The sequence below is a fragment of the Lepisosteus oculatus genome, chromosome 6 (assembly GCF_040954835.1).
Source record: "Lepisosteus oculatus isolate fLepOcu1 chromosome 6, fLepOcu1.hap2, whole genome shotgun sequence".
Classification (NCBI taxonomy): domain Eukaryota; kingdom Metazoa; phylum Chordata; class Actinopteri; order Semionotiformes; family Lepisosteidae; genus Lepisosteus; species Lepisosteus oculatus.
In genome coordinates, this window is record NC_090701.1 from 20668866 (window position 1) to 20693532 (window position 24667).

The 24667-nt window shown below is 36.9% G+C and overlaps 1 protein-coding gene across 2 annotated transcripts in view; it reads right to left on the reverse strand.

Moving 5' to 3' along the window:
* The window catches only part of vps41 (VPS41 subunit of HOPS complex), an 83993-nt gene extending 70631 nt beyond the window's left edge, over positions 1 to 13362 (reverse strand). For both annotated transcript variants that reach the window (XM_015354485.2, XM_015354484.2), the window contains exons 1-2: positions 13298 to 13362; positions 10173 to 10211 (exon numbers count right to left, since the gene is read on the reverse strand). In XM_015354485.2, the coding sequence (XP_015209971.1) occupies positions 10173 to 10211; positions 13298 to 13318 (60 nt within the window). In that variant the 5' untranslated portion in view covers positions 13319 to 13362. The remainder of the gene's footprint in view (positions 1 to 10172; positions 10212 to 13297) is intronic.
* Positions 13363 to 24667: the final 11305 nt, after the last annotated feature.

Genomic DNA, 24667 nt, shown 5'->3' on the forward strand with positions numbered 1-24667 from the left:
GTTTCAGGAAGTTATGCTGTGAAACTGGAGAGAAGAACCAAGTAAACAGTAGGATCAAACACCATAATCTTCTATTTGAGAAACATGTAATGAGGCACTTATCATACAAAACAGACCTTATTTTAAATGATCAAAATAAGCTTTACCATGTCACAATTAAATGTATTCATCACTAATCCTTCTGTAACACTGATACTCAGCAGGATCTTATAAACACCAGCATACTTGAATTTCCTGCATGACGATACAAAGATACATAAAGATTATGGCTAGACTAACCAATTTTCCTGTCATGCTTAGATGGCATAATTTGCAGTTGGTATCAAAACACTTGCATCAGCATGTAGTACAAAGCTAGTGCATGCAGAGACTAATACATACATTTGCTTCTGGCAGCAATAGAAGTAATAGTTCTTAGATGAGCTTTAACGTCTGCTCATACGCCTCCTATTCATTAAATTTTAAATGAAACCATGTGTTTTTCTTGTTTATCATTATGAATATGACTTTAAAGTAGATATAAATATGTATTAAAGAAAATCAAATACGTGAATAACACCTCTACCTCTCATACAGTTGGAACTACCTAGGGTAAACACTCCAGGCATGAATAAGATGAAAATCAATAATTTTAGTTAAATTTTAATAATCCTGCAAACCTACAAATATAACCATCAACAGACTGAGTTGAGATGACAGTTAGCTACGTTTCTATGACAACCTGGCAAAATGTGCACAAGTCTAGACTTCCAGCAAGACTTAGATATGAACAGAGTGACATTTAGACCCTTCTTATTTATAAAAGCTTGGAGAAAAATCCATTTTTTTCCCTTCCATTAAAAATCGTGTCTTACATTAAGGGTAAACACCACAGACACTTGAAGAAGTGCTATGATCCAAAATGCTTTAAAGTTGGATGGATTCTCTTTAACAAATGAGGGATGCCAGGGAAATTCTTCCCTTATTTTACAATGAGCAGTGGTCTACATGCCCTGCTACAGTAGCACTCAATGCTAAAAGAAGAGGGTAGGTATAAGGAGCTTCTCCACATCCTATAATAAAATTGGATTAATTAATTTTCTCTTTCAAAAAATGTATTCGATCTTCTACTTAATCTTACTGCAACACTGTTTCATTGACTTCTTGGTTGGAAAATGTTTGTCTGTCATTGTGTTGTTATGTTGGGCGTGTGCTGAAAAACACAATTTCCCCAATGGGACAATTCTTATTCCATTGAGACATAATCCCAAAATATGTAGAATAAAAAACGAGAGCACTATAAACTACTTGTGTACTCCATCGTACGTGAGAATGGCTAGGAAAAAATACACCAAGATTCACTCTGTCAGAATTCTTATTCTTAATTTCCAAATGCTGGCAATTGTATTTGAAATTAATTACTTCTTGGCATGGGCAATACTGTATTTACATCTGACTACAGACTGATGTTATAGTTCTGTTGCAGTTACATAAGAGAACAATTGATTTTTGCAGCAGGCTGCTCCAAAACTGGCATGACCTTGGATTTGGTTGCTAAACACTGACCTGCTCAAGTATTCCACCAATACACCAGAGGACAACAGAGGCTTGTGTACCCAGGAAAAAAAGAAAATGAATACATAAATTCTTTAACACAGAAAAATAGGTTTGAAAATCTCTTTATATTATTTTTTACTGAATACAGATGCATGGGATGTTTGTGTGGGCATATGAAAATGTATGAGAATTTGTCATTTGTAAAATGTATGTAATGTCATTTTGAGTAATTTAATGTGGTGATTATTAGGAATTATTTATCACTATCCATTAAAACTTTTTACCACATAAAATTATTCCTCTCTCAGGATACACGGTATGCAAGTCTTATACCCTTATACCTCATCTTTCCTTGTGGAAGGAGTTTCATATATATTCTGTCTGATGGAAAAAGTAGGCTAATTAAATTTGCTGATCATCTACTGCGCAAAAGTCTTAAGATATAGGTGAACTCCCAGCCCAGCTGGATACAGGAACCACGAATGCTAAAATTGGTCAAGGATAGGTACAGGAATATCGGTGATTTCTCACTATATCGTCTCTTACATGCACCGTTGTGCAAAAGTCTTGACATTCTAGAAACCATCAAGAGTAACAATTTATGTACTGTATGATATGAGTATCAACTTACTCAAAACTTCCACGAGAGTTTACACCTATCATAAACAACTTTGATTATTATTAATACAGCTTTAGATGACAAAAAACAAGCTTGTTATTTATCAACCTTTGCTTCACATTAATCAGCTAATCCATCCCATTTATCAATAAAATCTAACTGATTGTCAAGTCTTCCTTGTCATTAGCATCACGTTCCTCTCTACACATCCATAAAGCTAAAATGCAATTTTATATATTACAAAATATAGATTTTTTCAAAACAAACTGTTAACAAAAAACAAAATGGCTTTCAGTTAGCTACTGTGAATTAAGAAGAAAAAAATGTTGAGTGCAAACAACACAACAGTGCAAAATGTTTAAATGTTTAATAAAATACATAAATAAGAAGTATTACCAACATGCTTGTTCTTTAAAATATCTGTTGTTTCAATAAAATAAATGATAAGCATATACAGCAAGTCTGTGAGATGATTAAAAAGGTGTTCCCTAACATTATTCAAGAACAGTCTTGTTCCTATCTCAGAACAGCCACAAACAACACAGGATGCAATTTAGGAAATAACACATTCAGAGCTGTGAAGTTTCTAAAACATGTCCTTACTATGCTGTTAACTTAAAACAAAAAAGCACACTTTTTTGTTCAATGGCACAAATTCCAAAATGATGTTTGATTTCAGGACCTGTGAAAGCTTTAAAGTTTTTTTCAAGGTTTGAGACATAAAGTACATTTTGAAAGTAAAAGAAAATTGAAAGCACTGTGAGAACAGCTGTTCTGAAATATTATTATTAAGTGCACTCGTCCTGTGTAAACTGCATTGACTGGCATTTGAAAAGGCAGTCCATCCTTTTGCAGGTACAGTAAATAAAGAAACCTTTCTTTTTACACTAAGAATACAATTAAGCTGCAGTTAAAGGAAATAAGTGCTGTCAGCACCAGCAAGTGTTTTGAATGTCACAGTACCATGTTTTCTGACTCGTACAGTTTATGCCATGCGTGAAAAGTGCTCGTCTACTGAGCTCTACTGAAAGACAAGGACAGGGACAGAACTTTCTTGTTGCACAGAACAGTAGAGGAAAGCACAGATTACATTCACCTTGTGTTTAAAAAAGAGTTTTACTTCTTCTAATTCCCCTGCGGAATATTTTGGATTCAAAATAAAAGTCTTAGCTGCTGAACGGAATTTCAGTATTTTAGTCTTGACCACTCCTTTTACATTTTGCCTGTGAGTCATAATTTCACTACCAGCAACCTTTCATGTGAACACTACCAGCCCCCTGAAATGCAAGGACACAAAAGTATTTCTGAGTTACTGCACATTCACTGAAATTCCATGGTGTGGTACAGAACGGCTGTCTGACAGCCAAACAGTAATGATCTATAAGTGCAAGTGCATGCAATCTAGGTGATGGAGACCTGTCCACTGTACCTTCAATACCCTGACAACATGACCTGCCGGCTGTTTTGCTGTTAATTGGTCTTGGGGGGCTAAACTTTTTTCACAAGCACAAGCAGGAATCCATCTGCTTCTTGGGCTGATGCATCGGATGAGGTATGTATCTGTATCCTTCCTTCCACTCTCTAACCAAGGCAGGACACCCCCTGGACAGCACACCTGTCCAAACACGCGCACACACTCACACCAGGGCCAATTTTTACAGAAGCCAGTTAATCAACCAGTGTGTCTTTGGACTGTGGGAAGACGCCAGAGCTCCATGGGAAACCCATGTGAATGTGGGGAGTGCATTCAAAATCCACGCAGACGGCACCCCAGAAATTAAACTCAGGACACCAGTGTTGTGAGGCAGCAATGCTAAACACTGTGCCACCATGCTGCCCTTCAGTATCTGTAGTTTTAATATAATTACATATGATGCATTACATAGCTGTATTTCCTGTAGGACTTCCCCCTTATGAACAGTCACTCATTGTCAAGTGTTACCAAAGGATATTTAGTCACAAAAAACACACAGTATGATGAGATTCTGGAAAATAAATTGTGGCCATGCATGTCATATCTATACAAGGTCTGTTTGCAAGAATATTTTATCACGTTTCAGTGGTATTATGTTTTGTCATTAATCCTCTTAACAAAGGTATTCTCAAACTGTTTTATTTTTTTTACTGTACATAAAGAGCCCCTACATTCTACATACAGAATATGTTAAATGTAATTATCATAGGTTAACTGGGATACTGCTAAAGCATTAGTACTGGGACAGTGAAGTGAAAATAACCGTTTTTGCTACATACTACTGACATTTGTATTTCACATTAAAAGATAAATGAGGTAAAAGCACAAAATGTCAGTTATTTCTGGAAAGTTTTGTGCGTGCATGTCAAACCATGTTTGCAAAATGTTTTGTGTTCAATATCCCCTAGTTACAGATCAGCATAAGCATTGGTATAAATAACTTAAAGTCAACTGAACTAGTGTAATGGTAGTATTAGGCCACATACCCCCTACAGATAATGACTGTTTCAAGCCTGTAATCCATCAATATCATCAGATGCCTATCCCCAGACTGTCACCAGCTAGGAACTGCGGTTACTTTGAGATGCTTTGCCAAGCCTCAACTGCGACCACAGTTTTAGTTGTTCCTTGTTTCTGATATTTTCTGACTTTAGTTTTCTGTTCACAAAGTATACTATATGCTCACTTGCATTCAGATCAGGAGACCCATTTGGCCAGTTCAATAGTTTCCACTTCTTCTTCCTGACGAACCCCTTGGTTAAGTGTGCAGTATGTTTTGGGCCCAACAACCTGCTGCAGGGTAAACTGCCACCCAACAGATTTGGGCGAACAAGTTGTTTCTGCCCACGTCAGAATTCAGCCGGATGCTGCCATCATCAGTTACACCATCAATAAAGACGAGTGAGGCAGTCCCAGAGGCAGCGATGGGAGCCCAAGCCATGATCCCCCCATCATGCCTCACAGATGACGTGGTGCGCTTAGGATAATTTGCATTGTAGTCCTTGTAACCCTTATTCAAATCTTCTGAATTGAGATATTTTCACACCCGGCACTCTGGAGATTGTCTGCCATCTCTCTGGCTTTTATTCTATGGCTTTTCTTGTGATCTTTTTGTCAACAAGCACTTACTCCAGTAGTTTCCTTTTCAAGACATGGATCTAATTGGTTGCTTGGTTTTCCAACATAGACTCTTCAGTTCCATCAACCCTCTAGTTTTCATTTTGGTTTATGCCTTCTAAATCAAGAGGCAGTCCCAAAAAGCAAAATCCAAAAGCTAAAACCAAGGCTATACACTCAATGCAACTGGAGACAGCTGAGAAATTAGTGAAACCTGTCTGCCATGTGTCTTTATACTTATGCTCACTTGAAATGGAGGGATTAAACACAACAAATTACATTGTCTAACATGGCTAAATACATATGCAAAGAAATACACAGCAACAAAGCCTGACATTCTATACCTTCTAAAATAATACTCATATTAGTAATACGCCAAAATGTTTCACATCGCTGTGCCAATACTTACACTTTTCACTGTACCTCAGACGTTCTATAATTTTTAGCAATTTAGTTCCATAATTTCAGGATGTGTTGAGACATTCACAACTCTTAAACATATTTTTTTTCCATGTATTCAAATCACATCACACTGTGAATTTGATACAAGGCTCTAAGCAAAGTTTCATCTTGATCAGTCTTTATAAGAGGCTGTAGTACAGTACAAAATACACTTTAAAGCCACTGCACGCTTCTAGCAATGATCAATTGCAATTATCAAGTGCAATATATTTATAATGTAAAATACAACTTTTTGTGTACTGTACTTTCGGGTCTGTTTTTGTATATTTTGCACTGTGAGCAACTCTGTATTATCCATTTTTTACTTTTTACTGCACTTCTCACTGACTACTGTATGTATTATATTGTTGTATTAGTGTATCATTTCGTTACACTGTGCTAAGCTGCTGTTGCACTGCAATTTCCCTCACTGGATCAATAAAGTATCTATCTATCAATCCCATAATCACTACTCACTGCATCAGAGCTACTTATCTCTTGAGCATTCACGAAGGTAGGGTGCCCAGCTCCTTGGCCTATTGAGATCACACAGGAATCAAATCCCAGGTTCTGGCACTATAGTCACTATTTTCACACTAACTAAGCCACCCAGACCTCCTAGTGAAATGTAGCAATAGTATTTAGTAACATAACACAAGTCTGACTTTCCATATTTTACCCATCCCATAAGTTTTTCCAGGTAATTTGAGCCGAACTACACCAGCTCCTCACATCACAACCGAGTCAGAACATGAACCAAAAAAAAAGAAAAAAAAAAGCATCAATGCATTGATTGAGATTAAGTCACTCACTTTCCCAAGTAACACCTTTAATGGTACAACTATAAAAATCTGTTTTTTCCATCTGCACCTTCCCAGAGAAAGTAAGAAAGATTGAAATTAATTTCAGTCGAACTTCCTGAACAAGCCTCACACAATCTTATTCATCTTCTTTAAATCAAATGGCTAGATGCTTTACTGCCAACCTTGCAACTCATTATATACTGTTTATAAAATCACATATTAAAACCTGTTAGGCTCAATTATCTTTTTAATTTAAATGGTATATAATTTTCCCAAGAAACATCAAGGTTTGAGAAAACAGTAGGCTTACTGACCAATAATTCTGCAGCAAGTACAGTTGTTTTTGAAGTAATATATCGTCTATAAAAATGTTTAAATTAGAGATAAATTAACTCAGATTGGATAACTGAGAATTTTTGCTTGGTTATTCTCCATGCTATTGAATTATATATGAGAGAATATGGAAGCTCTGTGTTTTGAGAAATAATGCTTTTGGAAAAAATACCACTGCTCCTTATGTATTAGAATAAATGCTATAGTGTGTTTTTTTTTCAAAGGTTGTGTCCAGAGAACTACACACTGAGGACATGGCTCAACAGCAACAGACTGTCTTTCACAATAATTCACTGGTAACAGTGGACAATGTCATATTTACAGTATGTGCCAAAACAAATTACTGGAACAGAAGCAGTGACTTAAAAGTGACAAATTGTTGCTAAAAGGTAGCGCCAGATAACACAAATGTCACTTGCTGCAGGAGTAACATGTAGAGAAAGTTTAGCATTGATAAAACAGGTTGATGGATCAGGTATCCCCATGGGATATCATACAACTCAGATTATAATGTGGTTAGGAATAATAGCCTAGGTGCAGCTACATCAACAAACTTGAGGCCAATTCCATTCTAAGACATATAACTTTTGCAAAGTCACATGATAACCTAAGAGCTTTAGATTTCTTTGAAGCACTCTCCTAATTAAGTCACTGATAACCAGCTGAAGTCTCGGCTCCTAATAGGAAGCCTCCTTCTCCTTCAAATATCTGATGTTTTGGGAGGGCCCTCAGCATGTAATTATAGTTAGCTTGGAAGACTGCATTCAGCAGGAAAGATCAAATGCACACTGCTTTTTTTGTGATTTCGGCAATTACACTCCTCAAGTAAACTTGTAGAAGACGCATAGTGCTGACTTCTTAGTAGCTCAACCTACAGAGTACAAACTGAGCCCTATACCCTGGTCTAGCTGGTTCACACCCAAGTCATGTTCTTACTCTACTGTGACTTTTATTCCCCAAGCAGAGCCCCTCTCCTGTGTGATGCTGCTGAACGTGCATGAAACAAAAGACAAACATCGCAGACAGGTGGTGGTGCCATGTCTGCAGGTCCTCGTTTTACCTACAGGCATACAGGACGACAGGTATAGCCATAAGCAACTCCAAACTGTGTGGGTATGTAGTAAAAAATGACTGGCAACTCCAAATTATGAATATAAAAAATAAGTGAAAAATTACTCAAACTTATTATGGATGAATGGATGATTTTATAGGTGGCATGATGGTGCAATGGTTAAGTCTGCTGCCTTGCAGTGCTGGGGCCCTGGGTTCAATTCGAGACCTGGGGTGCTATCTGTGTGGACTTTGTATGTTCTCCCCATTTTTGCATAGGTTTTTGCCAGGTTCCTCTCACAGTCCAGAGATATACTGGTAGGTTATTTTGTTTCTAATCAAGTCCTAAGGGGCGAGTGTGTCTGTGTGTGCCCTGCAATGGACTGGCAATGTGTCCATTGCTTGCTGGGATAGGCTCCAGCTCACCTGCTTGGAAGAAGTGATTAGAAAACAGATGGGTGGGTGGATGATTTTTTGTTGTTGTTATGGTTTACTAGAACTTAGTAAACCATTACAAAAAAAATCATCCATTCATCACTGGAAAATGGCTTATTCCTGATAAGGGTAGGGAGAACTTGGAATCAGCCCCAAAACAGTGGGGGAAAGTCCATCACAAGGCACATTTACACAAGTTACTAGCAAACAAGGATATTTTACAATTACCAATCAACCTAGGGGTGGATTTTAGCACTGAAAGTTTATTTTAAGGATCTTTCGATGGAAACAGAATTTCTCGATTTGAAATTATAACAAAAAATTGAACTTAGTACAGTAGGTTGCTTACACTTATATAGCGCTTTTCTCGATACTCCACTCAAAGCACTTTACAGGTAATAGGGATCCCTTCCACCACCACCAATGTGCAGCATCCACCAATGGCAGCCATAGTGCGCCAGAACGCTCACCACACATCAGCTATTAGTGGGGAGGAGAGCAGAGTAATGTAGCCAGTTCATAGAGGGGGATTATTAGGAGGCCATGATTGGTAAGGGCCAATGGGAAATTTGGCCAGGACACCGGGGTTACACTCCTACTCTTTTCGGGAAACGCCCTGGGATTTTTAATGACCACAGAGAGTCAGGACCTCGGTTTTATGTCTCATCCGAAGGACGGCGCCAATTGACAGTATAGTGTCCCCGTCACTATACTGGGGCATTAGGACCCACATGGACTGCAGGGTGAGCGCACCCTGCTGGCCTCACTAACACCTCTTCCAGCAGCAATCTTAGTTTTTCCCAGGAGGTCTCCCATCCAGGTACTGACCAGGCTCACAACTGCTTAGCTTCAGTGGGTTGCCAGTTGTGAGTTGCAGGGTGATATGGCTTCTGGCTATATACAGCTTATGCAGTTGCTGCTTTGATGTTTCAATTTTTCTTAATTGAAAATATGTTACTGCACTGGAACATTAATCTGTTGTAACTTGCCGAATGGCAGAGCTGCACATGCAAAAGTCAGTGTGTAATAAAGATTTATTTTTTGGGGGGGAGGGTTCACTGTTCCTCTAAAAAACATCATTCAGTATAAATATAAGTCTGTAGATAACTCACATATGTATAGTATTAAAACCTATACATATTAATAACATTATTATCACCCTGTTGTTCAATAAGGAAGGAGCTTTGTATCTTGAACAAATACCTAATCCTAGCTGGAGACCAATGACAGTGATGTAATTTGGACAGTGCTTCAAGGGTGAGTTGCACATATATTTGCATATTTTTAAATTATCCAATACTGAGCTCCAGATTGTTAAAAACAGATAAGAACATGTGATTTCGTATCACATAAGATATGGTCTCTGCTTTTTTAGAAACTGAAAAGTAACTCAATTGTGTTATTTTTTTCTTCATTAGCAGTCACACATTCCTCTGTAATGTTTTCACACATACACTGCAGGATCAGAGCAAGAGATTGATGCTGTAGACACAGTTTGATGTCTTTTAAACTGCTGTTAGATCAGATCTTGTCTTTCCACATTTCAGAAGACATTTTGCAGTTGAACTGCTCCAAAAGCTTCATAACACTGCTGGAATCAAATGTCACAGCACATTATCATGCTGGTTTGCATTCTTACTTCAGGGTGATGTCAAGTCCAATAGCACAGATCATCTAAGTCCATATAAAGCAGACCGACCAGCCAGACTGACAATGAATTCTTCTCTTTAAAGAAGATAGTCCATATGAAGTTTGAATAAAATATTTCACTCCTCCTTTAAAGAGCCTGATATTCACACAACCTTTCAAGACTGACTGTTTCTCAGGTTGTCAGAAGCAGTTCAGGAAACGTGAGTAGGCCTACCTCTGAGTCATCTGTGGAGTCTTCACATGATTTTCTTCCCTGAAAGAAAAACAGTAAATAAGAACCAGTTTCCCTTTTTAAAGAACAGGGGCATTCAAGTGTAATAAAGCTGAGAGGGGCCCCGTTTCATCCTATCCCACAGTGACCTGCACAGAAATGTTCATTTCCACTTACAATTCAGTTTCTAAATGTAGTATTACTGTATAATGATAATAATAATATTATTATATTAATTAACATTAATGTAATAATATCATCCAGGTGGATGCTGCACATTGGTGGTGGTGGAGGGGAGTTCCCATTACCTGTAAAGCGCTTTGAGTGGTGTGTCCAGAAAAGCACTATATAAATGTAAGCAATTAATTATTATTATTATTATTATTATTATTATTATTATTATTACAAACTAAAAATTAAATACTACCCAATACTAACATACAGTATATACTTTATAAAAATGTCTTTGGCATTTCAGGCTTTGAAAAATATGCTACACAAACATTCAATATTTGATCGCAGAATATTCGATACATTTATATTGAGTTAATACTAAGAATAATTCCTTGCAATTATATAGAGCTTTTCAACTCAGAAGATCTCAAACCTCTTCACAAACAGGAGGAGACTCACTACATCCAACATCTCAGTGCTGCACAAACCTGGGTGACAAATGCATCAGTAGCCCAAATACCCAAAAAATTAGATGGAGAAGTGAGCAATTGCTTCAGCAACTGAACTAAGGAGGAACTATAGGCAGGCCAGACTGAAGCAAGTACAGAGTGGAATGTAGGTAGGACATGGGCTAACACTCCTACTCATACAGACTGTGCTTTGGGATCACCAATGACCAGGCAGTCAGGATCTCCGTTTCACATCCCATCCAAAGGACAGCACCTCCAGTAGCACAGGGTCCCAATGGGACACTGGTGTGGAAATTCTGGTGCAGATGGAAGAGCGCCACCTACTGGTCCATAAGTACAGCAGCAAGTAAGGTCACCCATTGCTGTACTGACCGAGATCAAGCCCAACCTTGCTTTGGCTCTCAAATCTGACAAGACTGGCATTGCTGGTCACAAATTTTAAATGGGATGTCATAAAAACAAAACAATTTATAACTTATTTATTTATGAATTATCTAGCTCTGTTGAAGATAACTTAGAGATTTAAGATATCCCTTCAAAACATTAACTAAAGAAATACCAAAACTCTATTTTGGGCTTTTATTTAGTGGTGCTAGAAGTGAAAAACAAAAAGGAACTGAAAACATTCTGACTGCAGTCTTGTATGATTTTCATCATAGTCCATAAATAAAAGTTCAGACATACTGTTACTAATAACTGTTACATTACTGTAACTAATGCTTCAAAAATGTTTTATTTTTTAGCTTATATACTGTATGAATCTAGAAGCAAGGAATATTTAAAAATTAAGACATGTTACTCCTCTCTTTTAGAGACACAGTGTCAAAATTTACCCTTTATATTTCTGTTTAAATCAGGAAATTGGGAAGTTTAAAAATGAGAGGAAGACATTTGGCCTGCCCACATCATTTAGTAGTTAGTAGTTAATTTATCCCTAAGTCCCATCCAGCTGTGTCTCTAAAGAAGCCATGGTACTGGCTTCAAGTAGAAAGTGGCTGGCCAGCTTGTTCCATTCTCTCACAAAGCTTTGTATAAAGAAATGCCTCCTGTTCTTGGTTTAACATACACTTCCACTTGTGTTCCCTGATTTGTGTTTCACTTAGGTCTTATGTTTCATAATATATTTAATAAAATGCAATATGAAAAATAAAATAACTAGAAGGATGCTTCCTGCTAATCCCTGTATCTTGATTTTACCTTAAATGTGTTAAATGTAATGGTGAAATAATAAAAAAATAAAGATTTCATACATCCATCCATTTTCTAATACAGGGTGATATCCTGGCAAGCAAAGGACACAAGGCAGGATACACCCTGGCTGGGACGCCAGTCCATAGCAGGGCACACATCAGGGCAAATTTTCCTGCCGGTATGTCTTTGGACTGTAGGAGGAAACCGGAGCACCAGGAGCAAAAACTCACATGAACAACTGTAACAAATCTGGAAGCTAATTAACAAACCTCAGGAACTACATGCATGTGCAGAACTGGGCATGGAAAAACTGACTTCCTGTGAGAACATGAGTTAATTGGGTAGTTCACATTAATTTGCCTTTTCCTTTCACCTCACTGAGTTTTTTCTTCATCCCTGTGATTTGTATTGCTGACAATTCGCTGATTATGGTTAACATTAGGCATGTCCATGCTATCTTATTATTCCATCCAAACAATTAAGTACGACTGATGATGACAAACACTAGTTTGTGCAGGTTTCGATTTCCGATTATCATTACATCCTCAAGCAGCCCTTATCTAAATCAGTTCTGCAAAGAATTCTAGCTTCTATATTTCACCTGAATTCATCATTACAAGGTAGAGCACAGGTCTAATGAGCCATTCTCCAGTGAAATGTGAAATATACAGTATTATGCTGTTTGTCTGAGGTTGTATAACTATATTAGTCCTGTAACACAAGTAGGAAAGCCAGAAATTTGTAAACACCCAGTGGCTGATTTATCTAGGACATTTCCGGTCCCCCTACAGCAGTATGACAACAGATAGGTCTTACATAAAAAGACAGGCCACTGCACGATTACAGATCTTGAACTGTCAAGAACTGTAGCGCGCTAATTCTTCGTTCAGCTACGCCATCTCGTAATTTACGTTAATTAATGTTCAGTGACTGACAGTAAATGTGAGCTAGGAAAGAAATGATTGTACAACATGCATTACATTGTCTCATTCGTGAAAAAAGCTTAGTCACTGGCTTAAGTAAATCGGGAATAAACTAATGTGTTATAAAATTATTAGATTGGTCCTAGTTTCTTCGAAAACCTCAGTGCATTTCAAATAGAAAATCAGAATAGACATCCTTGCTTCCTTCGAAAGTCTACCCTCTTTTATATGTCTGACTTGTTTTTCTTTCACCTTAAATACTCATCTTGTAAAAGCACACTTAATAGCCCAATCTACTTTCCAAAAGCTGACAGCTGTACACTGCATTTATATATTTGCTGTTTTACAGTACTCAGCACCAGATACCTACCTGCTCTTCTGCTTCCGCCATGATGCAGCTCTGTATCACATGACAAAAACAGGAAGCAGGTTGCGAAGCTCTCTGGGATGTGTAGTTTTCTCAGAGCGCGCACCGTGCCGTCTCGCTTTTACATCCTGACATTTAAACATGTTTCAGCGCGATGTCTTCTGAGTGGTTCGCTGGCATCACCAGTGTAAGCAACTATGGAGAAAGAAACTTATTCGTTTTATTCACGAGCAAAATCAAATAACAAGTCACAATTTCTGATTTCAATTAGTTATTTTTTTAACATGGGAAAATTGATTAATACGTAGACCACCCTTACGTTTTTAAAATAAATTGTCAACGCAAATCACAATTAAAATATACGTTTACTATTTTGTTTATATTGGTCAATAATAATAGTACTAAGAATAATAACCTGGGCAGGCTTGAAACTATGAAGAGAACAGTGGTTAATGAGCCATAAGAACTTGACTCGGGCTCCTTGCTCGCTACTCGAATATGTCAAATCATCTGGCGATAGACCTCTTCGATAGTATTCAAGTAAATAAAAGCATAAATATAGACATGTATCTATTGAACCGGTATACGTTTTGCAGATAATTTTAAGAAAATATTATGCATTTACTATCTTATAACAGTTGCAGAGGTCAGTATTGCTACATTCCTCTCCTGAGATGTCCGAGGCTGTAGAAAAAATAGCAGAACAACAATATCGCTGCCTTGAATTGATTTCACCACAAATCCAAAATAAAAAAAAATGTCGTTATTAAATAAGAGTCATAGAATAAACTACGTAGATTTTCAGGCATTGTTCTCATGTTTCTTAGGTGCGTTTTTTATTTCAATGCAAATATTTGTCATAAAATAACTGCAATTGATAAACATTTATGATTCTTTGAATTGTGTTGATCTCGATTTCTTGGTCGTTGTTTGATAGCGTGTTCTTACATGATGATGATGATGATGATGATGATGATGATGATGATGATGATTATTATTATTATTATTATTATTTATAAATCGGTGTTATTGGCTGGTAGACAATATCCCACACCCGAAGACAGAGGTCGCTATTGGGTAGCTACATGAACATGTTTCTTCTGCTTCAAAGAGAATGTGCGTTTCCAAACTTCAGGGACTATGCGCGTTTAGGATATATTGGAATTGCGAATATATTGGAATTGCTTGTTTCTAAAACGTACTTAATTTAAAAGATTGCTGTCCGGTGAATGCTAATTATGCATAGGTAAACGCTGTGTGAAACTATACGAGCTTAACCTCAAATAAAATAAATGCTGAAACGAATCGGGGGGTTTCCTTGCTGTGTCGCTTTTTTGAATACCGACAGACGATCTAACTGAACAGCTTGTCACTACTTCATCATCCGCAAACGAAGAGCTGAGCTGTATTCATGAGAAATTGGAGTATTAGAAAATTAAATATGTTATTCCAGTTGGTTCGAGAAAATGAGTTTCAATTAGCGATATGCGATTGTAACTTGAAATGTATCCTCATTGATAGCTAAACATGTATTTTCACTGAGGATAGCGAATGTATAAATCTACTTTTTATGCTATTTACAGTTAATAAAATAAACACATTTTTGCAGATAGAGAGGCTAATTAAGGAATCGAGTAAATGCTTAATTTTTATTCCCCGGTGAAGGTAACTAGCTATCACAAAGTGTAAGCACTGGCAGATTTTATTTTTGCGTATTATTTTAAAATGAGGTAATTACTGTATAAATGTGAACAATAGTATAAAAGTTGAAGAAAATCACACTGGCCCTTGTAAAAGCTGGCGGACTGTTCAGCTGATTTGTTTTGCTTGCACTTGTATTAATGCAAGGTAGAGATAATATAAATAATAACGTATGATTGGTATTAGATAATACTGTAAATAAAATTGCACTATATCTGTTAAAATAACCTAAACGTGTTTCTCCTTTAAAATGAAAGTTTCTGAAAACCAGTAATAGCAGAAACTGCAACAAAAAATATAAAACAGTGATAAAAACACTTCACATTGCCTAGAGATATACATATAGAGAGAGGAATACTTTATATTTCCCCTGTTGAAAAATAAAGCCAGACACAGAACGTACAGGTACAGTATTTCAAAAACCTTCTAAATTGCTTGCATGGATGATGCTGCATGATGTTAACGAACGACTTCGAATTAAACTCAATTTAATCAAGGTCATTTTTATAATATAATCCCTTAATCAAATGACTTTAACATTTTTGGAAAAATGTGCCTTCTTCCATAACGATGCACTGTTTATATATGCTACCATTTCCCCGTAGTTTTATACAGGATCTATTAAGCATCCTCGGTTTTTTTATCGGATCTAGGTTTACTGGTCAATAAGACGATTAAGTATTTCAGATAGAATATTATTGAGTACAAGCGGGCTTTTTAATAAACCTATAATATGTTCAGATATATCCGGAGTATCCACCCGGGAAGTCCCCTGGGAGGGCCTGTCCATCTGCAAAAGAGATATGCAAAGTTGATCTTTAAATCTTTTTAATGCAGGTTGAAGGAGCATGTCAAGGATCAAATTATAACTTCGATTATTTATTCGTAATCCATTGTATTCACACAAACATTAGAAAAGTGACCACAGCCGTAATGAAGTCAATTACAAAAAAACTGCCACATCGCGCTAAAATAGATCCAGAAATCCCTGGTTCTGCAATAATTCAGAAAAAACTCTTCATTAATTTAGAATATTACAGCTAATAGTTTATTGTTGATACACTGTCGACTTGATAATTGAGAGAAAAAGAAGTAAACAGACATCTGCGCTAGCTGTCGAAATAAACGAAACAGCGTATAATTTAACACGTTATTATTCTTTGAATATGGTGTAATTTTCTGGATGTTTCTTTGATATGCAGGGTAAATAATTATGATTAAAACTAAGTAAGAGCTCTTAATAGTAAGTTGCTAAGTAAAGACAAAGTATCCTTTGGTAAATTATACAATAACACGTGTAATAATCAAAACCTACACAACATTTATTGCAGTCTTTATCTGAGTTCTTTGCCAGTGGTGCCAATTAATGTATTACTGATGGTCCTGGACCCAGCAGAAAGCTATTTAATTCCTACTTGGTCTCTTGGCATCAGCAAATAGCTGACTATTTTACAATACACCAGGTAGTGAATACAGGTAGTGAGTATTCCTTTTAAAAACTCATACAATGCATGGGAGTACAGTATGTGTTTTGGGTCTGAGAGCATTTACAGGGTGGGTTGGGAGTGGTATAAGAGTGTGTGTCTTTGTGGACTGAAGGGGGTCACATGACTTTTTTCATCCTATTTGGTAGAGCTGCTTGACTTTTTCTGCTTTTGGTGATAGCCGTGACTCTACGAGCAGGCATTGATTGACAGATGCATACCAGAAAGCCCCTGTTTGCCTTTCACAGACTCCATATGATGGATTGTGATCTCCCAGGCCAGCTGGACACAGAGACCATGAATGCTGTAATTGGTCAGGTATGGAGTCAGCCATTTCTCAATACGTTGTCTTTCATATATTGTTCACTGCTGTGCAAAATCCTTCACATCTTAGATACAATCAGGAGTTGCACTATATGCTTTTATGGGGATCAATAATTTACACAAAACCTCCATTAGTTTTCTCTTACTTTAGTGCCTTTGATATTAATACAGATAAATATAAGTGAGACAAGAAGAAAACAACCTTGTCATTTAGCAATTTTTAATTTACATTGATCAGAGTTTTCAAGAACTTTATCACAACACCTGTGGGTAGAGTACAGTATATATGAGCAACCAATACACAGTGTTGTAGTAACTAATTCTCCACATATACTAATCATTTCTAATTGACTACTTTTCTTGTTATGTGTTCCTTTCTACACAAACATTAAGCTAGTAGTGTACAAGGCTACATTGATGTACTACAAAATTCAGATGAGGATTAAGTGTTAGCATTGTTCAAAAGAGCTATAATTGTGATAGCATTCTGACAATTTTTTCTTCATGAAGAAGGAAAAACTCAGTGATAAGAGTAGACAATGTCAAATGTCTAAGACTTTTGCACAGCAGTCTATATTTTAGTATGTTAGAGGTTATATATGTATGTATACTATAAGTGTGAGTAGTCAGGGGTTGCAATAAATCCTATGACAGGAGCTTTCTGCTGTTAAGAGACTTGTGCTCTAGGAACACTCTCAGGTTTGACTGGGAATCTGGTTCCCCTGCTGTTTTCCTAGGTTTGTAATTTAAAGTGACCTTTGATAACATTTTTTTCACAGCCTGCTTGCACATAATGACAGTGCTTAATATAAGTGTGCCTGGAGGGTATAAATTGTGCACGTGCACATGTGTGAGGCTGAGAGTGTTTTCTGTTGATTGCCTGAAGATTAGAACCAACGCATGAATCTGAACTAAACTGTTTTTTTTATTCAGTACCGGGTCAACACAGAGTGTACGGTGCTCTCCATGCTCAGCTCCCCGTCTTCTTTTACTCCTCAGCAATGTGATGTTCGATTCGGCTCTGTAAATGTACCCATCCCCTGTCGTGGCACTACAGGGCTCTGTAAATGAGACACTGCCACAGTTATAAAAGTCCAGGTGCTTCACTACTGCTCCTAATGCAATCATGCAACAACAGCTGTAAGAGACAGGATTGTCTTGCTTTTCCATCAGGCGCCAGTGATATTATATACAGTATATATATATATGTGATTCCTTTTTGCCTTTTCTTTTAGATAACTATGCTAGGAATTCCCATGTTGTAAAGAATAATTATCAAGTTTCTCCCATTTGAGGCTTCTGGGTTATTTTGTCTCACTGTCTTGACAAAAGAAGGTTTCCTGTGGGTTTTGAATTTTTGCCACTATGGCTTTGTAGTGATCTGCTACTGAAATATCTTATCTTCCACCATTTCTTCTAAAATGGCAAAGTGTTATCTGGGCTTGTAGAGCTCTGAAGGCTGGCTATTAAACACTCCTTTAGAAACTCAATTGATATTAAAGCAAAATAACAGAAGATCACATACTGTACACATCTCTGGTTTTTTTGCTTATCTCAAACTTATATTGACAATCCAGGTTTTAGAGCAGCACATTTTGAATATTTAAATATGTTTCTATATCTTTATGGAAGGACAAACATATTCAGCTGGTAATAGTGGTGTGTCATAGACATTTTATTTTTGTTAATGCAAACTTATTGTACTTTATTGCAGCAATTTGCTTAAGAGTATAAATTGTTTTTTTTGTATTTAATAGGTTACTTTAACCTGTGAATATTATTATGCATGATTTATTCTTGGACATGAATTAGTACCTAATAGAGTTGTATGGTTGACTTAACAAGAAATTCTTATATTATCATTTAAATTGTAAATTGCTTTCACATTATGTCACTGCAATGTAAGGCAGTGAATATAAAAGGCAAAACATGAAGCAAGGGAATTCGTTTAATTTTGTGAACCATTTATAAGCATGGAACAACAGGAAGAAAAAAGTGCAGAATGTGACTTCATAATGTCTTTAAAAAAACTTTTTTTCCTTCATAAAAAAACAAATGCATAAAAACCACATATAGAAAATCTATTTTTACAAGACAATACTAAACATTTCAGCCATGCACTGTAACTTGATAGCCTTGGATGGTTGAAGTGGTTATTTACCCAGTGTCCATCATATGACACAGGTATGTAATGTTTTTAAGTATATAGAACAGCTTACTTATTTTCTTATTTGTTTTGATTCTCTTTAGCTGCTTATATATTTTGAATGACAGGACAGAAGACCTACAGTGCATGAACCTTATCAAAGTGTAAGAATAATCAATACAATGCTTTTCTTTGGAGAACATTCTAAATAAATGCACTTAACACACAGAGGAAAACCATTTAGAAACTTTAATGGTTATGAGCATACGTATGGCGGGTTATACTAACAAACCATTTTATCTAAAAGGAAAAAAATACACCCAAGGTCTGAATCTTTTAAACTCCTTTCTCTTTATACTGTTACTGACTGTTATACTTTATTATTTTAATATTTTCCTGGCCTCTCAATTTCTTCAATTAATGCACTATAAAACCTCAGAAGTTTGCCTTGTTTAACAAAAACATTCATGTAACAGGGATCTTTTTAATATGAGGAATATTGGATACAGGGGAACTGCAATACTATTTCTATGTTTCGGGATTAGAAAGCATCAGTATTGATGAGTGCATTTCAAACCACAATGAAAGTAAAATGTTAACAGTAACTTATTAAACATCCAATTTGCATTACAAAATAGACGAGATTTCCTAGTATGTGCAGCGCCATATTCTGTGATTCAGTACAAGGCAACAAAACATGAAGCAGCCCCATTACATTATAAACAAGTTGTCTTCTGATTATGTGTATTTAAATCCAATAGAAATGTTGCTCTCAACTTCAAGATGGGTTTGCAGATAAATGAAACTTACTTGTTAACTCTGCATGCAGATCATGTTGGAAACTTTCTGCGGTGAAATATCTGCTGCTACTTAATTCTCTTGTACATCTCATTACATTTGGTTATCACAGGGACTAGCGAGCAGGAAGGGCCGCATCACATCACAATTCGTGGGAACTCTTGCTCTTGACCCTGGCGAGACTAGGGGCTAGCAACAACATGGTGCTTTACTGTACAGTACTTTCACAAAGTTCAGGATTTTGTGCTTAATTTGAAATTTGTAATTTGTTTTCTATACCATCAATGAATTTATTTTGTTACCCAGATTTAATGACTTGTATGATAAGACTGCAGTTCCACACGACACTTGCTTGTTGTACTGTAAGTTGAGTTTAAGGATAGCTGCTCCAAAAGGCAGAGTTTCTGATATTTTTCAATCATAATCACGGCTGTGGAAGTGCTCTGAATCTAGAAATTTCTCTTACTGTGATCCTTAAATAGGTTAACATCATAGGCATTCTAATTTTTGTGTTAATTGTTCTTCCCTCTGTTATCAGAAAACCATTTGTTTCTGGTAAGAGTTATTGAGGCAGCACAGAGTCTATTCCAGTAGCAGAGGATGCAAAACTGGGCTTCACCTGAACAAGATGCTAGTCTATCACGGGCAAGCACACACAAGCACACAGGGAACATTTCAAGACACCAGTTTGTCCAAGGCAACAATTCCAGAGAAGGTGGAAGGAAACCTGAACAGGGATATGAAGACAGCAGGAACATACAGGCTCCACACAGACAACACCCCACTACAAAACCAAAACTCCTGACCCAGGAGCTGTGAAGCTGAAACACAGCAGCTTTTGTATTAGTAAGTGTTATACAGCACATCTTTTGTGGGTTGTATGGAATGCACAACGCTGGCCACTAATTTAAAAAAATATATTTTTTTGAATGATGAAATATAAAATTGAGGAAGCTCCGTGTGTCTGGTGTTTCGTACCATATTCCACTGTCGAAATGAGACAATGTGTTTCTTGAGGATCCCCTCTCTGTTGGCCCATGAAAACATGAAGACATCTAAAACACTTAACCCCTAGTAGTAGGCTTCAGATCTGAATGATGCTGTAATAATCCATATCCTGTAAGCATGCACAGAGGGTTTTTGCATTTTTATATAATCTCAGTGACAGATACATGTATTTCATAATCACAAATAACAGCTCCGTTGACAAATTGTTAATGTTGACATTATTATGCAAAAAAAGCTTATATATACAATATATAGTGCTGTACATACTGTATGCTCCTCAATAAGCCAATGACATCAATGACTTTTGTCTATTGATATAACGCGTTTTCAATACGAAGCCATCCAGTACCAGAGACAGTGGTTCAAACCTGCTTGTTACATGTTTGTAAATGATAAACATAAATACCATTTTACACAATATATAATATGCTTGTGGGGTGGTAACCATTTCCATGGGAAGGTAGGCTTGTGTTCTACATGTGCTTTAACCCGTCTGCTCTGCTGTCAGAAGGAAATAGTAAGAAGTGCTCAGTAAGCTTGGATCTGTGACTGACAGTTTGGTTCATCAACATTACAGCCCTCTTATTTCTGGCTCATATCACGCAGACAGGTCACTGTGTCCAATTGGCCTTCTGGCATCACCACCCCCTGGGGAAACTGAGCCGAGCTCGCCACCTTTATCCCAAGGCCTGAGGGCCCAGCCCTGCTGTACATTTGTGTGCTCATTTGCTCTGCTTGATGACCACCTTGGAAATAGGTTTTGGAGCGAAGCACAGAGGAAAAACAAAGGGAATCTCAATGAAACACATATCAGGGCCTGCTTTGAGGATACAGCAATGGCTTGGACGAGGAGTTAAATCCCTGACCGCTGTTCTCGCGCTCTAGATGCTGGACATTTTGAGTGTCGTTTAGTTTGCAATTGTTGCTATGTAAAACGTGCTATGTAACAAGCAAGTTACTGCCTTTGGATGAAACACAGAAGATTTTGGACACTTTCAGCTGAATGATGTGTTGAACAAAATCAGCGGAATGTTCGTGCTGTGAGCTGAAGAAAGGAGATCACAATTTTCTTAACCTCTCAACCTAAAGCAGCTGGCGTAATTCTACAGAGAGGCGTGGCCAAAAATCCTTTCTGAAATAGAGGCTCACCACATAAAAGGGCTAAAAGAAATACCATCTCAAGGTTATCAAAGCTAAAAGAAGACATAACAATACTAGTGGGCAGGGTGTGAAACATTTGATTGATATGCTAGTGATACAGTATATACAATCCTAACAGTACACTTTTTCTAAAAAATACACCATGCAGTATATGCCCTGCAGTTTCTTTGATACTGTAAATCCACATTTAACAACATTTTATCAATAATGTGTTTAGGTTTGGAGGAAACTGCATAAAAATATGCAGTTAGGTGTGGTATGTGTATATATGCATGCAATTACCTAAGGAATATATTGTATAGCATGGGATGCAGTAATCTACATCGTAAATGGACTGTGAACCACAGAGTTTCAGAAAAAAATGAAATGTTTCAACGACACTGTAAGGTTAGGGAGGTCTTGAATAAGGATTTTGTTCTCTTTAGTGTCACTTTGCTACTGCGACATGGCGTTTATGTGGCAGAGATTGAGAGAACAGCTTATAAAATTCTCATGAAAAGTAATAGAATTCTCTGAAAGTGAAAGCAACACGAAGGGTAACATTTAGAAGCACTCAGTTGTTTGACCCTCTGTGATCTTGTAGATGTCGTTTCAGTGCAGCTCAAACAACTAGATGTGTGGCTACCAGTTAAAGAGGCTTTTTTTATGACGTGAGATATCTTGAATGGCTCCACAGCACTGCAAAAGACTAAAGATTTGTACAGCAGGAAGGCCACAATGTAAATTGCTGATAAAAAGCTGACAAGTTTGAGAAGAGGCATCATTTCAGAGGTCTTCATCTAGAGTACGGTCTGCAGGTTCCCTTCTTAAGTGACAGAAAAATAGCTGAGATCTCCTGTAGCTGTTGTGCCACTTGTTTCATCAATTACTTTGGTAAACCTATTCAATACTCTTATCTCTCTCATTACAGTTGCTAATGCAAGAACAAAAACTGAGAGGAAGTACTTAGAATTTGAACCCTAGAATATGAAAAATAATTCACCAATGAAACAAAAGAGGAGTGTTTCAGTTCCAAAGCACGTCTGTGTTATTACAAAAGAGGCTGCTGTAAGAGAATGCACTATTTCAGGCATATTTCAGTTAGTCATTCCATTCTTGTTTTGAATTTTTATGTATGAAACTGAACCTTTGAACATCATGCATCCAATCAATAAGGGGACAGCATGGGGAGCAGCAGTAAAGCATTTGCTGGGAACTTTTGTTTTCTCATAAAGCAGTGTGTGTAGTCGGTGTCTTGATGAGATTTAGTAAGACATGTTACATTTTGATTAGCAACAACAACAGAAACATCTACTGAGGAGATTTTTTTCAAGGCATTGCTGTCAATCTGTTTCTTATTTTGAGGCAAATGCACAATGGCAGGGCATGCCTGTGATGGCAAGTACACATGAATTGGAGAATAAAGTTCGGGATTTTATTTTAACATCATTGGCTTGTTTTCATTTCACAAAAAAGACACTGGTGACAGTGGTCCTGCAGTCTTATCAGGGGATTTCAAACTAGGCCAAAACACTCCCCCTTGTAAAAAGCCTGGTGACCATTCATATATGTTTTACCTTTGAAGTAATTCCACCTTGAAAGTATTATATTAAATTATTTATTATTTAATATTAAAATATTTAGATATAAATAAATTTAGTTTCCATGTATTGGAATTATTTATAGCTTCAACTTTGCATACATGCAGTTCATTTCTGAGCTAGATATTTTCACTTCTTAAATATTACACCGACCTTACTGTAGTAATTGCAAGTTAGTTTATTCTTTCAATTGTTTAACAAGTTTCTCAATGTGTCAAGACCTTCTGGCACAGCATAGATCCTAATGAATGAATGATTTTGACCTTAAAATGTCAAATGTCTGATGTTGTTTGGTGCTTGATTTGAGGATACCCCTAACAAGACATACTGTACTGCATAACATACAGTACTGTGTATCACATATAACTATGACAACATACAGTATATGACAACTACACATTCTTTATATTCATCAGACTAATCAGGAAATTACACTGTTTCGGGCTACAACATGCCAACATACTCTATATGCATATGTCTGTAAATATAGTATACAGAATGTCATAAGGGAACACTGTAAAAAGTTCAATACACCTCAGGAAGCTTACAAGAGAAATTCGCTATATCCATTTACTTATGGTAACTATCTAATTATTAATGAGACCTTCTTTAATATTCAACTGCATACTGACTGATTGACTTCTATGAATGTGCCTTAAGGCACTTCTTCAATTATTAACATTCCCTCTTAATAAAAATTCCATTTTATTTTATTTTGCCCTTTTGGTTTCCACAACATCCCCTTAAGCCTATTAAAGCTGCATCACGGTTTGTCCTTGGACATCTATCCAAATCTGTACCTAAAACAGGACTCTTGTTATGTGTCTGTTGTAAAAATGCTACAATATAATTCTCATAAACTCAAATTAACAACACAATGCCTTTGTTTCTTGTTCCAAATGATCAAGTTGAATTGGAAAGTTTATGCTGACAAATCACACTCTCTGTAATTATTGTAGTTAAAACTTTCAGTAATGTGCTGTTTTACATTGTAACAAGAGAATGGAGAATGGGGTGGGTGGGGGGCAAGGGCCATTTCTCTTTGACCACCCAACACTGGAGGTGGAGGTAATGTGGTCAGCACCACACTCCAGCTGGCCTATTACCCCCAGAAGGATTAACCCCTGGTACTCATTTGGAAAGCAGGGTGAATGGACATGGGAGCCATTAT